This window comes from Branchiostoma floridae, chromosome 18, assembly GCF_000003815.2.
Source record: "Branchiostoma floridae strain S238N-H82 chromosome 18, Bfl_VNyyK, whole genome shotgun sequence".
NCBI classification, from domain to species: domain Eukaryota; kingdom Metazoa; phylum Chordata; class Leptocardii; order Amphioxiformes; family Branchiostomatidae; genus Branchiostoma; species Branchiostoma floridae.
This window is the reverse complement of record NC_049996.1, coordinates 3,408,693-3,426,118: the sequence shown is the minus strand read 5'-3', so window position 1 is coordinate 3,426,118 and position 17,426 is coordinate 3,408,693. Positions and strand designations below refer to the sequence as shown.

Here is a 17,426-nt window from a genome sequence, read left to right as displayed (position 1 = left end):
TTTGATATGTTGCATCGGTAGGCCTTCATAGGACCTCAAAAATATTACATTTGGCCAGCTACCGGCTTGCTAGAGTACTACAGCGGAACGTCCGACTTTGGTATCTCGAGTTCTGGACATGCCGTGGTCGTGATTTTGAAGAGTAAGAGGTGCAGGTTTTGACCCCCTAGCGTTTGCTTTGGAACTACAGGAGCTGGTTTAGTTTCAGACTTATAAAGATATGATAACTCAAGAAGGGAGAAAAGTATCATCGTGATTTCTTTATATGCAGATAGATTAAATAATGCTTGATTTAATTACATGGTAATTACGTAAGTTAAATCCTAATTTACATAATCAGTGAGGAAATTTCATACACCCGCTGCATTAAATGATAGGACTATACGAACCTGTGACACATGTAAGGGAGAAAGAGAAGATCATTTATAGATGAAAATAAGTTGCTCTGTTTGAATGAGTGTTGACAGTTGTTCCTGCTGTCTCTACAGGCGCTGCGGCTGGCTGTAGGACAAGGAGACACGGACAGAGTGAAGCAGCTGTTAGCGGAGGGAGTCAATCCTAATGCTTACCGCTGGGTTGTATAAAAGTCTTCCGTTGTCTGATAATCTGTTGGGGCTAGCTCTATTCAAACAAATGAAAGCAATGATTGATATTTTGTTTATACATGGTGGTAAAAAACTTAGGGTCGTTGGAATGAAAATCAAAACCTAATATATATCTAACGACATTTTATTGGTCAATATTTACAAGACAATTCTGGAAAAAGAAATTTTTTCCTTGAAACTAGCAAAAGCTTCTCACACCTTCACCGACCAACAAAAAACAATCCTCTTGCTAAAAGCTAAGGGCACAACCCGCCGTACTTGCAACTGCGTGCTGTCTATGTACAAAAACGCGGGCAATCTTTTGGAATCCGTATTTGGTAGATACCGCGTCTGTACGAAATCGTATGGAATCTAACGGATTCGGGGCACCGCAGACACGCCATAGAACGTTAAGTGCATGAAAAGCTTTCAACTTCCCCGTACGAGCCAGTACGGGCGACGCGTGTGCCCCGTACAGAGAGTAGAGTTAGTAAGGAAGCGGAACGCACGCAACACGTGTATGTACGGCCTGCATACGGTAACATGGCAATCGCACAGAGATCGTACGTTGTAGGCACGTACAACTCATGATCACCATTTGCGTAACTTGCATGCAGACCGCATACTCATGCTAGTGACGGATGCTTAAGGCAATGAGTTTTGAGAAAAAAGTGGATGACGTGGCCTCTCAAAATAAGTCCTGGCAAAATCCACGTACGGTTGGTAAACGTTGTGCCCTTAGTTTAAGTTAAGTCGTCCAACCCCTTTTTCTATGAAAATGTTGGACAATTCATCTCGCCCTGCATACGGAAAAGAAGCCAAACCCATTAAATACTGTAAATGCAGAAATGTTCGCGGTGGATTAATGTTCGCGGTTTTCGCGGTGACCACTTACCGCGAAATTAAAACCACCGCGAACATTTTTCTATTATGGTATAATGGTATTAGACTGCAGTCTATGGTGTTATCGCGAAATTAAATCCACCGCGAAAAGCCTTTTTTCCCGCTACCGCGAAATTAAATCCCCGCGAACTTAAATGCATTTACAGTAGCTAATTAAAAGTAGAAGAAGATTTAGAATAGATGTTTTTCCCTTTAAATCTCATTTTCTTTCTATAATGTATACCACTTCTTTTTACTTTGTGTACAGTTAACCTTCGGGAATAAACTTGAGTAAAGTGATATGGGAAAGGGAAAGCAGGGCTATCACATTTCCTCTAAAAACTATGAAAATGAAATACAAACTAAATTTGACTATTTTGAATAAGCTGGAATCGGCCCACTGTTCACTGTGACACTGGTTCACTGTGGCGCTCGTCTTGAGCCTTCAGATAATTCATATGCAGTGTATTAGTAACATTCCAGTTTGCAGTTAAATATGGATAGAGTCGAGGAAAACGACGGCCATATGGTAAGGGTGTTTGACATGTTTGAGTGGTAAAAGTTATGCATGTTAATTGTATTATGATAATGGAAAAGAACCCCCTTGATATCTAACATCCTCTATATTCCTTACTGTCACAGTTGGAAGGCACACCGCTTCACAAGGCAGCTTCAGGAGGACATGTTGGTGTTGCTGAACTCCTCCTGAAGGCTGGAGCACGGGCGGACATAACGGATAGGGTAAGGATTGATGATTACTATAGGTGTTTGACATGTTTGAGTGTTACAAATTATTAATATTAATTGTATTATGATAATGGTAAAGACCTCCCTTGCTATCTAACATCCTCTGTACTCCTTACTGTCACAGTTGGACGGCACACCGCTTCACAATGCAGCTGAAGGAGGACATGTTGGTGTTGCTGAACTCCTCCTGAAGGCTGGAGCACGGGCGGACACTGAGGATAAGGTGAGGGTTGTTGCATACTACTGGTGATTGATATGTTTGATTGTTAAACGTTACACACATAGTGTTTGTTATGAAAATGAGTTCACATGCTATTCTACATCATCTCTATTCCTTACTGTTACAGTATGGAGCCCCGCCACTTTCACAAGGCAGCTTCAGGAGGACATGTTGGTGTTGCTGAACTCCTCCTGAAGGCTGGAGCACAGGCGGACATAACGGAATAGGTAAGTATTCGATGATTACTATAGGTGTTTGACATGTTTGAGTGTTAAAAAAAATTATTAATGTTAATTGTATTATGATAATGGTAAAGACCTCCCTTGCTATCTAACATCCTCTGTATTCCTTACTTCCACAGTTTAAAGCCACGCCACTTCACTGTTCAGCTTCAGGAGGACATGTTGGTGTTGCTGAACTCCTCCTGAAGGCTGGAGCACGGCTGGACATTACGGATGACGTAAGGATTGTTGGTTACTACTGGTGATTGATATAGTTGATTGTTAAACGCCACACACATAGTGTGATGATATAATAATGAGTAGTACTCTTGCTGGAGCCACACCACTTCACAGGGCAGCTTCAGGAGGGCATGTTGGTGTTGCTGAACTCCTTCTGGAGGCTGGAGCACAGTTAGACAGTTTGGATCAGGTAATAGTTGATGATAACTACCGGTGATTGATATATTTGAGTGTTATGCGCCACACACATAGTGTTTGTTATGATAATGAGTTCACTTGCTATTCTACATCGTCTCTATTCCTTACTGTCACAGGTTGGAGACACGCCACTTCACAGGGCAGCTTCAAGAGGACATGTTGGTGTTGCTGAACTGCTCATGAAGGCCGGGGCACGGGTGGATAGTACGGATCTGGTAAGGGTTTATGGTAACTACTGGCGATTGGCATGTTTGAGTGTTAAACGTCAAACACATAGTGTTTAATATGATGATGAGTACACTTGCTATTCTACATCGTCTCTATTCCTTACTGTCACAGTCTAGAGCCACGCCACTTCATGAGGCAGCTTCAGGAGGACATGTTGGTGTTGCTGAACTCCTCCTGAAGACTGGTGCACCGGTGGACAGTGGATATCCGGTAAGGGTTGTTGCTTACTACTGGTGATTGATATGTTTGAGTGTTAAATGTAACACACATAGTGTTTATTATGAAAATGAGTTTACTTGCTATTCAGATCACGCCTATTCCTTACTGTCACAGTTTGAAGCCACGCCACTTCACGCGGCAGCTTCAGGAGGACATGTTGGTGTTGCTGAACTCCTCCTGGAGGCTGGAGCACGGGTGGGAAGTTGGGATCGGGTAAGGGTTGTTTATTCCTACTGGTGATGACATGCTTGAGTAACTTCACGCATATTTACCGTAATGTTTGGTGATTGCTACAGGTGTTTGACATGTTTGAGTGTTTAACGTCATGCATATTTAGTATATCTAGTATAATGATGTGGACATTATGAATAAGGTAAGGGCTGTTGCTTACTACTGGTGATTGGTATTTTTTTAAGTGTTGCTGGTGTTGTTTTTGGTATTGCTGGAAGCTGGAGCACAGTTAGACAGTTTGGATCAGGTAAGGGTTGATGAGCACTACTGTTGATTGATATTTCTTAGTGTTAACCGTCACACACATAGTGTTTGATATGATAAGTTCACTTGCTATTTAACATTATCTCTATCCCTTACTGTCACAGTTTGGACTCACGCCATTTGACAGGGCAGCTTCAGAAGGACATGTTGGTATTGCTGAACTCCTAAAGAAGGCTAAAGCACAGCTGGACAGGGTAAGGGTTGGGGATTACTACAGGCGTTTGACATGTTGGAGTGTCGCACAATTAAAATAGGCTGGGTTTACGCGCGCATTTTCGATGGATCACTGCTGCTGCTGATGTGAACCCCACGACCACTGCGGACACTTTCTTGTGTGCTTGTGAGTGAGTTTCCAGTCGACTCGGACTATACTCCGCCGAAGTCCAAAGAACGATCTTAATAGGCTAATTGCAAGGGTACAGACAGTAAAAAGTAACGAGTGTCTATTCTATATGGCTATCTATATGCATGATTCTACATTCTTTCCTGGGAGGTTTGACTTCTTCTTTGGAGCCAGTGGCAGATGAAAGTCCCACGTTTTTAATGATTAGTGGGTTCTGTGATTTGAACAGGAATGTAGTTTTTTGGAGTCTACTAGCTGGTGAAAAGTTGGAAATATTGTTTTGATTGTGTCAAAAAGGTTGTTTCTTTCAAACAAAATATATAATTCCGTGTGTTTCTCATTGTATCATAAGCTGGCAGAGGAGTGAACCCAATAGGACCAAACACACTCCTATGCCGAATTCACTCCTCTGCCAGCTTTTGACACTATCTTATGCTGCCGTAGGATCTGCTTGGAGATTATCATACATGTACGTATGGCGTACAATTTAAACATAACAGCTTTTATCATATTAAGAACGTTAACCAGTTTATATGTACCGTAAAGGGAAACAGCAGGCAAACAGAAGAAAGCAGTATTCCACTCGAAATACAGCTGCGTGGTCCTGGTATGCAGCAACTGTACTCCCAGGCCTGCCGCCAGGGGGCGCGACCGGTACACAGCACGCGCGGGCTCGTGGTTGGTCAGTACAGATCCGGGAAGACTTGTGTCGTCAGGAGGCTGACGGGAGAGGAGGCTGTGGAGGATGAACCGATAACAGACGGTATCGAGATCTCACCGAGCGTGATGACTAAGACTTGGCGGAAGGCAAAAGGTTCGAAATCTGATTGCTGTATGGACATATCAACACATGCTATGCCATGATAGGTACTCGTTTTTTCAGATATCTTACAAGTTCTTGAAAACTGTATATTACAAAACATTGGGTCTTAATATGTCCTAGTTGGAAATGAAATTATTAGAATAGCCTCAGCTACAACAATTAATTAAGGGTTAATGACCCGCCCCGAGGTGTATATGGTGTGATAACGCTTGGTCCTTTGCTATAACCACCGAATGAATCCACCTTGTTTTATTAGGTGGTTATAGCAAAGGACCAGGCGTTATCACACCATGTACACCGAGGAACAGGCGTGTCATTAACGTTATTATTATATAGCCTACACAAACTTGCAAACTCCTGTATTCATTAACTGTATTCATGATCAGGCTCTCTCCGGGCTCAGGTCTTTCCTCCTAGCTCTGTGCTATTCTGATTCATGTATCTTTCATTCTGATTGAGTCCTGCGTGTCTGTCTTTCTGATTGGCTCAAGCTTTCCAAAATCATTAACACACGTGTGTTAATGAAACTATTTAATGCACGGCTGTTAAATTATTTTCCATGTGTTATGACGTCATAACCAACATGAAATGGGGACTTCTGATTTGTCAACGTCCCCTGGCTATATGATAATGTGCAATACATAACGTTTTGATTACAGAGGAGCCAGACGAGTTCAAGGAAACCATGGCAGAACGCTTAGCGGAGCAACAAGAACGGGACAAATCAGTAACACTGACAATGTCACAACCCCAAGAAGTAGTCCAGCAGCAGAGTGACAGCAAAACCCCAACGGGTATGTAATGACGCTGACGTCTATCATAGCATGATATGTACACAGAGCACTAATGTCAACGTAGAGGATCAAGCAAGCGACAAGAAGAACCATAAAAGCTTGATAGTCCACATATACTGTATGTATAGCTATATAGGACACGAAGGATGGCAGCTACATTTGCATGGTCATTCGCATTGGTATGGTTCGAATTTTAGGAACATTGGAAGACTTAGAGTACCATTGATGTCTTACTGGTTTCATCTTGTTCACATAAGATGCTGGGATTCAAAAACCAAAGGAAGAAACAGGAGAGCAGACGTTTCAGACGCAGAAAAATGAACCACTAAAAGAGGAGACACCGTCACGAAGTCTACAGACAGCAAATATGGAAGATAGTGAGGAACAGACACAAAATCAACAGACTGCAACGCTGGAAGAGAGTAGTAAGAAACTTTTTTTATCTACATTTCTCAATTAGTTAGAAATGCACAATAGAAACATAGACCTGGACAGTGTAGTTTAAAATAAGTTGTTTATATTCAATGTTGTTCTTCGATATGTTTTCTGCCTTTGGGGCTTAACGACGTTCACCAGTAGCAGATTGAGTTGGTAGTTTGGTTTTGTTTGATTTGGTTTAGTTTGGATTTGGTTTAGTTTGGATTTGGTTATACAGATCTCTATTAGTGACTATATGTCACTATTCTTCCTGGAGTCCGGGTGATTTGTGGAGAATCACCAATTCTAGACGGAAAGATTTGCACCATCTCACACCGCACCATCGTGTGGGGGTTCTTTAACGTGCCTGGGGTATGGCTCTCCCCAGACACAGGACCTCCATGTAACGTCCTATCTGAGGGACGGCCCTAGCCGAAGCTAGGTACTCATTTTCACCTGAGTAAAGTGAGGAAAGTCGTGTAAAGTGCTTTTCCCAAGAGCACAAGATCGGTGACACGACAGCCGGATTCGAACCCGCGACCTCTTGGTCTCGAGCCAAATACTCGAGCGGTAGTTCCTACAGGAAAACCAAAAGATACCACCTTGAAAGGGGCTACCTGAAGATCGTCCAGGCACATTCTTTACATTTCGAGTAAGATCAATTAAAACATAAAAGATTTCTTTCCAGGTAGAGCAGAAAGTGCAGGCAAGGATACATCACAACAATCACAGCACCAACAGCGACCACAAGGTGATGTAACAGTACAGCAGCAAGCACAGAACATTCCGGATGATGTCATAACGAAAGCAAAAGAGCGACTCCAAGGTGGCGTAACCGAGGAGCAGCTTGGAACAGCCGAACACCCGCGTCTCTCCATCTGGGACTTCGGCGGCCAGGCCTCGTACTACGGCTCGCACCAGTGCTTCTTCACCCCCCGCGGGATCTACATCCTTGTCATGTCTCTACTGCAGAAGCTGTCAGACCCAGTTCCTGATCAGGACTACAAGGCATCAGCGGACAACCTAGTCACTGGAAGAGGTACGTATCGCTTGAATGTCACATTATGACGGTAAACGAGAGCTTACCGTCATACTGTAAACGTTTGCCAGAACATGGCGACTACTGAAATTGAACTTGAATTACATTTACTGGTGCATGATTGTTAAAATGATGAGATTGAAATAAACTACTGTACCTCGTACCTGTTTAGACTACCTGGACCACTGGCTGAACTCAGTTCGCACACACGGCCTGGTGCACAAACGGAAGGACAAGCCACCTATCGTCTTGGTCCTCACACACAAGGACATGGTCACCGAGGTATTCAGCACCTCATTCATTCATTTATTCATTTTCAACTTAACCCTACATGGAATTCTTTGAAAATCTTAATCTACCTTTCGTTAATGCCATGGAAGAAATCACTAGTAGTAGTAGTAGTAGACTGGTTTATTGAGCAATATTGAGCAATATGCATAATAGTCCTCTTGGCAGCCTATGGGGCTGAATTACGAGGATATAACAATCATGAACAGTACATCAATTAGAAAAACTTTATGAACGTTGTTAAAACAATAGTTACTACTTGAAATACAAAATCGACGTGATACAAAATTTGTTACGTTCAAGAAATCCCGCTATTTACAGGTTTGACTTTATACAGACTTTTAAAACAAGACAACTTTGTAAAAAAGAGTTCGTACGTCCGCATGAGGAGGCCATAATTGTAGTAGTGTGACTGAGAAGTAAAGTACATTTAGAGTTCGTTCAGCGTTTCTGCAATGGCCGGGATGGCGCTTGTCCTGTAGCGCTTTGACCCAGAAGGCTGCTGGTACTGTCCAGAGTTGCCTCTAGTACTACTTACTCTGAGGTCTCGTCACTTAGGTCTTTGTTCATCTTCTCAATTTCAATGTAGACACGAGTAGGGGTTGGCCTTGTGTTTCCAGGGAGCTTTCACTTTGTATCAATGGCTGAATGATTTGGCCTTGGTTGATTTTGATTTCTCAAATCAATCAATATATCTTCATCAGCTGAATCTATGCTCTTGGTTTCAGTCTGAGATTGAGGAGTACAAGAAAGACATACTTGACCACATCAGTGGTATGGCTGCCGGCAAACACGTCTTACCAAAGATTTTTGTCATCGACAACTTCAGCGAGGACAACAGCGACATTGACGAGCTCCGAGAGTACCTCCGTGAGGTGGCGAAGTCTCAGTGGTACATGGGCCAGAAGGTGCCGATAACCTGGCTTCATCTGAAGTCCAAACTGATGGACAAGAGGAGAGAGGACGACCCTTTCTGCCCTTTCCAAGATGCTGTAGATCTGGCCCTGAGTGATGACGTGGGCATCACGGACGACAGTCATGTTGCCGACATCTTGACCTTCCTGCACGACCTTGGTGACATCATCTTCATCAACGAACCCGTCCTCCGTGATCACGTGGCCCTTCGTCCCCAGGTGATGATTGACGTCTTCAAGACCATCATTACCGTTCCTGAGTACCAACAAGACAGGAGCATGGGTGGGGAGGTTGCCGAGATGTGGAGGAGGCTGGAGAACGAAGGGATCCTCAGTGACAGGTTGTTGACAATCATCTGGACCAAAGCAGATCAGAAGATGCAGAAACCCTACCTACTCCGTAACAAGCCTTTCCTGAAGCGACTGATGGAGAAGTACTACCTCATCTGCAACGCCACGCCGATCCGTGGGTTTGATGACACAACGCAGCAGCCTGAGAAAGAAGAGATCTACTTCGTGCCATCTCTTCTGGCCGCAAAGCCTGACGACAGCACCTTGTATCCTGGGCACTTGAGCAGATTCCGGTACCCTCTGTATGTCGAATTCGATAACATGTTCCTACCAAGTGGTATGTTCTACCGTCTACAAGCGATCTGTGTGCGCAGGTTTGGTCTTGAAGAGTCCCATGTGTTCGCAGGCTGCGGCCGCTTTCCTACCGATGATGCAAAGCAACAGTTCGTGGTAACCAAGGTGAAGCACTACCTGAAGGTGGAGCTTCTGTCGGCTGAAGCTGAAGACCAGGCGGTGTTCACACAGGGTCTTCCCGTTAGAAAGTTCCTCAGCAGCTGTCTGTTCGAGATCAAGGAGAAGTGGATTCCCTCCATCCAGTATGACTGGTGCTTCGGGGAGGAGTCAGATGAAGGAGCTGGCAAACTATCATTCCACCCGCTCTCTGACATCGGGCAAGAAACGGCAATGGGGTCCAGTCGGTGAGGCCAATTATACATGTTTTTTTTTTAGCAAATCATACCCTTTCATTTGATTAGCCCATACATGCAAGAGGGTGTCTGGTGATCACTTTCTGTGTACTGTCCTATTACTTTACTATCTGTACTGTTGCTAACTGAAAGTTTTGACATCAGTATTCCAGAAGCCTTTAACGCCGTCTGGATGCGTGGTAGCGGTGCACAGGGGATGTCCCATGCAGGTACACCATGTTTGTTTTCTCATTTTGCATGACACATTTGCTTTGATAAAGGAAGGGCATGAGACTACCTAACTAATGGAAACATTTTGCACGTGCAGAAAACGCAGGTGGTGACGGACCTGTGCTGATAGAGCCCACAATGAGACTAGCTGACATCACTGCAGTCCACACGATCGGTCCTGTCCTGAACTGTATGGAGACGTGTGGAGGGCTGAATCTGGCAAAGTGTGATCGGATCAGGCGCGAGCTCACATTCGTCAGCAGGTTCCAAGAGTTGGTTGCTACCGTCAACGATGCCGGAGACGTGTGTCGTCGCTTGCTGGGCGCGTCTGTGGAGGTTTGCCTGCCAGAGAGAGCACCTATGTTCCTCAGAGAAGAGAGAGGTAATGACTGCTTCAAACTCATCTTTCCGTTCATTCTACTACGCAGAGGGACCACAGTCTTGTCGAAACTCCTTGTGGTCACCTCTGCTGTCTGGAGCACTCAGATCAGTTACTGACCGCCCTGCTTATAAATATTAATGAGATTACCCTTATATGGGAATCAGTCAATAGGCGCCCAATCAGGCCTTTACGAGATCCCTTTCGAAAACAAAAAAGGCCAAGAAAGGCCTATTCTCTGATTGGCTGACAGCTGGTTTGTGGCGACGCTCACAGTAACCGCTGGTGGGCCTCCAGACAGCAGGGCCCAAACAGGCAGTCAGATAGTGCCATTGGGGACCGTGCGTAGGAGGATGTTTCCATTTTATCCCCCCGTTTCTATATTCAATAGCTCTGTATTGTATAACAGCTTATTTGCCTGACACTCTGTTTTCTCATCGATCAAATGTTCACGAATCACTTTCTGATTTCTAGGGAATGACATTGTTATCATCCACGTTGGAGACTACAATGACAAGCTCGTCCAGCCACTTTTGGGGCAGGTTGACAAGTCGTCCAACAGGTACGGTGTAACAGTTTGCGAAGACGTCATCGAACCAGGAGAGTTCCTCCCTGACAAGATCTTGGATCATCTTCTCAAACGTAACGCCAGAATGGTCGTACCAATCATCACACCACAGGCTCTCCATGGTAAACATTGGTCTACGCTTGGGTACGAGTTCCCCGTGCAGAACAAGAACCTGGTGTTTCCGGTCTTCGTCTATCCTGAAGGGACCAGGGAGCGTTTGCTGGAGGTGCTCGGCAGACGTTGTGCTGGGATGTTGGATATGCCATCTACAGAAGTACCGATGACCGAAGAACCCCTGTCCAGTACCAAAATCAGTCTTACTGCTGCAGAAATCCTAAGGAAGGTACGTGGATACAATGCAACGTCCATTATGATCACATGTCCCCATACATATTTTGTGCCATTTTGTAAATAATATCACTTTCGTTTCAACAGGCGTCGTCCTCTGTTATGCTGAACACGTACACAATCAAACCAGAAGGCTGCACGCTTGAAGAGGACGGTGTCACTCTTGTGTTTCCAGAAGGATGCGTCGAGACGGAAAGGTCCCTGTCCTTGGAGGTAAACTTTTGGTCTACTTTGTAGATTCTTCATGATCATTTTTGCAATGGCACTCAGTTGGTTTATGTGTAGGTAAGAGATGTTCAAACTATAAACAATTTTGTAGTTTTGTTATAATGGCATGTACTTAGTTGCATGTCACTCCAAATCCGACAAGAAGCTGTATTGTTTTCTTAACCACTTTATCTTTTTTGTAAGGTCGAGAAGCTGCCCATTGACGACTGCTTGACAAACGCTTTCTCAGCTGTGACGCCGGTACTGACCGTGCACCAGGAACAGGAGAAAGATTTCTTACAGGACGTGAGAGTTACCCTGCCGTGGGCATGGAAGACGGAAGATTGCAACGCAGACAAAGTCGTCCTGATGGAGAGAAAGCCACATCATCCCCAGTGGACTTCGCTAAGGCTGGAGTTTCAAGAGACAGAGGACGCAGTGACATTCACAACCAGACACTTCTGCGGGTAATGCATGGTCCTTAATAGACAGCAATCTTTTTGGCGACGCCCCAGGGGCGAGCCTAATAGTATAGTGTGCGACCGTTTGACAAGAATTCCCAAACTTTCGTAGGCATGTGAGGAATTTTTCCACGCATGCGTAGTAGAATCATCTGAGTATTCCCCAGGGAATTTTTTAAAATGAGATTTTTAGTATGTTTTGGAGGAAATGGGTATAATAAGATGTAATGAACAAGGAATATTATGTTAAGTTTTAGATCATTTTTCGTTTCACGTACAAAGTCTGATATGTTTTGAATTGTCAAAAATCTATTTTTACATTTATGCAACTATGTATGTGATTGTTGATATGCTTTATTTAATAATTCGCCTTGTTTTGTTTGATTTCGTTTTTCTTCGTTAGGATTGCCGGTGCCAAAGAAAGTGGAAATGATGGCGAAAATTCTACCTCTAGTGGCGACGGTACAGGAAACCAGGAGGAGCCAGCCAATCAGGAGGTAGCTGAAGAAAGTAACCTAAGAGAACCGGGAAAAGTTGATGAGTCAACCAACCAGGGGGCAGCAGATGAAAGCATCACAAGAGGTCAAGGGAACCAGGGTGACGCAGCAAGTCAGGGGTCAGTAGAAGAAACCATCACAACAAAATCGGGGAACCCTGATGAGACAGCCAATGAGGCTGCGGCAGAAGAAAGTATTTCAAGAAAACCAGGTCAGCAGGATGAGGCATCCAAACAAGGGGGAGCAGAAGAAAGTGCTACGAGAGAGTTAAAGGTATTATCAACATCCGCATCTGCAGACGCAACTGAGGCATTCCAGGTGTGTTGGAACAGATACACCGAAGACAAAGTGTTCCTTATCATAAACCCAAACCAGGCAACAACAGACAACAACAACATCCACCTCATGTGTGTTCACAAGGACGATGATCCAACAGAGTTTTTCCAAGCTGCCAACATGTTGAAGGTTGCGCCGTTTCAACAACGCATCGTCATGGGTGAGGAAGAAAGGATAGATGCCAAGTTTGACGAGAGTAAAGAAGTGATTGGCGTCCCCCTAGATGTTTCAGGTGGTATCAACTTCTACTTCCCGCCGGCTGACTGCAACAGGTGCACCGTAGTCCTGATTCTGAAGCCTCCATACCCAGCCAAGAAGGTGTACAGCCAAGGAGTCGTCCATTTCAGTCGACATCATGCTGAGTCCGGAGAACCACTAACTGACCCCAGACGCCGGATCCCATCAGCGGCAGTTTTCCTCTACTTTGACGAAGGTACAGAGCAGTGAACACTAATGGAAATCTGTATTGGCGATAATGTAAAAATAGGCATAGGCAAGTTCAGGGTGTCATAACCTCATCCGTGAACATTCCAGGTTAGAAGAACTCACCCCACACAGCAGCCCGCTATCTCAAGTGTCCAAAAGTCTGATTTTTTTAAAATTCCGACCAGCGAAAGTTCACGTAGCCTTCAAATGTGCTGCCATCTTGGCATCTCATGACCTCAATTTAGGGACTGACCACTTCAAATCAGGGGTCAGCACAGGCCTAAAAAAAATTTGTTTTTTTGCCTAATCTGAACGTCTGCACCCTACACTGTCTCACCAATATCAAATGTTTCTTACATTTTCCTGCTACAAGTCGAAAATAGGCTAAAATACTGACTCAATTTGGGCCTTCTGCGGCTGCGTCAACTAGGGTTATTGCCCGACAAGTCATTGGTCTATCATTTCCTTTCCGGCGACTACGACGATTTTCTGATGTTTGTGTTTAGCGTAAAGACCAATTAAGTGACATTGATCAGTTGTGAACAAGTAAGAACATCAAACAGTAGCTTTATAAAATGATTTGAAAACACCACTTGCCTGCCCCTATAAGCAGATACATGCTCTGGGTACAATATGGTAACTCTCTGGGATAACACAAATCAATGAAGAACAAAGTGTTACCCCTTACTGTAACCATCCTCCTACGCAGGGACATCCAACAGCCAAACTGCCGGTCTGGATGTGCCCTGCTCTTTCAACCATCACCCTTGGTTCCTGACCGCCCTGCTTATAAATATTAATGAGGTTACCCCTGTACATGCGAGATAGCTTTTGAAAACGGAAAGCCTATTCTCTGATTGGCTGACAGCTGGTTTGGGGGGGGGGGGGCGTCCACAGGAACTAAGGGTGATGGTTGAAAGAGCAGTGCACATCCAGACAGGCAGTTTGACTGTTGGATGTCCCTGCGTAGGAGGATGACTGTAACGTGCATTCCAGCTTTACCCGTATACATCGTGCTCAAAATCTTTTCGTTTGGCAGATGAGATAAGCAGGCATCTGCAGAGGGATGGAGCCGAGATCGACAAAAGCCTGGCGTTGGAAATGAAACCAGGAAAAGGTAAAACTATCATCATTTGTGTGCCTGAATCTAACTGTCGTCAGATACAGGCAATAGAAAATACTTGGCTTTGTTATCCATGGGGGAGGGGGAGCAGCATCTTGGGTACGGTCTGCTGACCGAAAGAACCGGTTGGAGACTAGATATGTCATATGAATCATCATTTTCATTACTTTTAGAAAGAACACGACTAGTTTGATCAATTCTAGAATGCACAGATCCATATTGGAGCGTATTTGAAAGTAAAATGACATTACTTACAGCACTTTTGACCCTTTACTGACGTCACACTTCCGTTCCGGATGTGTGTCTTAGGTTTTGGGTCATTTCAACTTGAGAAGGATCAGAGGACTGATCGAAAGCTTGTTGGTAAGCGCTTTATTTTGTGCACGGATATATGGTCTTAAAATTGTAACATAAGTCTTAAAATTGTAACATAAGGACATTACTTACATATTACTACTTTACTTCGACCACAGATGGAGAGACAAAGTCCAAAATGCAACAGCCCAGTCACAGTGCCTCCTCGATACCCGAACGAGGTATGGATAGGGTCTTGATGTGATGTGAAAGAAATAATTAAAAAGATATTTGCCAGACATCATTTTCACAACAATCTGATAATCATTGTCGATATTCTATTGAATCCAGTAACCAATCGAAGCAATTCATCTGAAGCAATGTGGACTGACCAAAACTAATTTACATTTATATATTACACCCCTGAATAGGTTGGTGCACTTTTTCAGATACTTGCCATCTGGACAAAATGATTTGCAGTGGCACCTTGACACCGATTCATGGCCTGGTAGTGGCTGCATTACACGTCTTATAGCAAATGAATAGATTTAGGAAAACCATCCTTTTGCTCCTTAAAAACAGCTGATGGGTCTCTTGCCTTCCATTCGTCCTGTCTGTAATATTTGATTTATGGTGAAACGTTTTCGTTATTTTTGCAGCCGCCACGTCCGTTCTGTTGGTAAGCGATAAGTACGGTACGTTCCACGAAGACACTTCGACCGTCAACCGTCAGGTGGCGCAGTTCCTGCATCAGCATGGCGCTACAGTCCATAGTACAGCTCTGCAAGCATCTGAAGACGACAAGAGGTGTGCCACAGAGGACGGTGTCATTCTGCATTTGCCTGTCCAAAGTTCAAGGAAGAAGAAGGCGCCATCTTTGGAATGGTTAACTGACTACCACAGCATTCACTATCCAGATATACCGCAGGATCTGACGTGCATTGTAGGCCACGCGGAGGTCACAAGTGAAGCTGCGAAGAGCATACAAGAGAACCGCTGTCGACACGCAAAGCTGGTCCTTTTCAACCACGACATGCCAGAAGACACGGAGCACTACAAGGGAGCTCAGAAAGCGATGGCTGCGGGGAAGAAAGTGGGAGACATCCTGGAAGACACCAAGAACGCAGATGCCGTGTTCTCTCTGGGAAGAAGAATCTACGACCACTACGAGACGAAGTACAGGTCGCTTGGAGACAGCAAACCAACAGAACACCTGATTTTCCTTCCAAGACCATCTCCGATATTCGAAGCCATCTCTGTAAAACCAGGAGGAGGGGAGAAAGTTGTGCTGACTGTCGGGAGGGTGACCGAAGTGGAAAAGCTGAAAGGTCACGACCTGGCAGCTCGTTCCATTGGGGAGGTCGTAGAGAAGATCCCAAACGTCAAGCTGCGGGTTCGCGGGATAGACGAAGATGGCTGGGAAGCGAGCAAGAAAATCCTCGAGGAAAACCTGCACAGTGGGAAGATCAAACCCACGCTGCTGCCGTGTGGAACCCAGGAGGACATCGCTAAAGACATGAAGCAGGCCCACCTGGTCCTGATGCCGTCCCGTGCCGAGCCGTTCGGACTGATCGGCCTGGAGGCGATCGCAGCGGGCATCCCTGTACTCATCTCTGACAAGTCAGGACTGGCTGATATGATCAAGGACTTGATTAAGGAGAAGAAGTGTCATCCAGACATGAGGTACAGGATCGTTGAAACAAGTGTGAGGGAGACCGATCAGGTTGAGGATGCAAGAGAATGGGCCAAGAAGATCGCAGACACCTTGGAATACTCTGAAGCAGAATTCGAGAAAGCAGCATTGTTCAAAAAGCAGCTCCTGGAGTCCAAGTACTGGGAAGAGTCGCACCAAAACCTGCTGCGGGTCTGTGGATTGATTGACTGACTCTAGACCGCGTCCGGCTTCAGAAGCCAACTACTACCTACCTACCTACCTAGTCCCTTGACCTCCAGGTCGTTGGGGGGACAAGGTAGCTAACGTTATGAAGACAGAGAGTTGCCTCCAGGTTCGTCTCTCCCTAGCCAGGTTTAGCCTCTCCTGTAGGCTGAGGCCCGTCCAGTCACCGATGTTGTCCTGCCAAGCTTTGCGTTGACGTCCGCGACGACGCCCTCCCTCCACTGTTCCCTGCAGGATTGTCTTGGCCAGGTTGTTGTGTCTGGTAACATGCCCGAACCACTGCAGTTTGCGTCTTTTAACTGTTGCTAGGAGTGGTACATACAACTAAACCCCTCCGAGTGCATAGTACTGCTAATATGCTTTATGCGAAACCGTCCTCCCCCACCTGTAGTGACTGTTAAGTCAACGACACTTGAAGTAGTTGAATTCGCGAAGATCCTAGGGGTGATCTTACAGGCTAACCTTAAGTGGGACATCCACGTCAACATGATGGTCAGCAAAGGCAGCCGCAGGCTGTACCTGCTACGAGTGTTAAAGAGGCATGGTCTAGACTCTAGTGACTTGACATTAGTTTTCTGTGGATTTATACGACCTATCTTAGAATACGCGTGTCCGATATGGCACCCAGGAATGCCCAGTCTAGGGCCATAGAGAACGTGCAAAAAAGAGCTTGCCGCATAATTCTTGGTTCTACCTATAGGTGGGGTCACACCTGCGTATATATTTAAGCCCGTATGAGGCGCGCATGGGAGTATTTACCTCGAGCAGACCCCAAAGGTCGTTGGAAAAATAATAGAAATTGGACAAACGTAATAATATATGGGTTTACGGAAAAGGCTGGGCTGTCTACCTGGGCTGTCTACCTGGGCTGTCTAGCTGGGCTGGCTATCACGTCAGGCTACTTGGACCTACGAAAGCCCATTGGTACAAAAGCTGTTTTAGCAGTAGGGGTTGTTTGTGCTCAGCGAAAAAGCTGGACGAAGGATCTGTGCAGGGTAGGAGTATCATATGCTCTTATAATTGCTGTAGA

The 17,426-nt window shown here is 45.1% G+C and overlaps 1 protein-coding gene across 1 annotated transcript in view; it reads left to right on the top strand.

Moving 5' to 3' along the window:
* Window positions 1-17,426, top strand: part of LOC118405988 — a 62,821-nt gene that overhangs the window by 19,999 nt on the left and 25,396 nt on the right. The window contains exons 3-4 of the mRNA XM_035805842.1: window positions 7,623-7,732; window positions 8,467-9,641. Coding sequence (XP_035661735.1) covers window positions 7,623-7,732; window positions 8,467-9,641 — 1,285 coding nt within the window. The remainder of the gene's footprint in view (window positions 1-7,622; window positions 7,733-8,466; window positions 9,642-17,426) is intronic.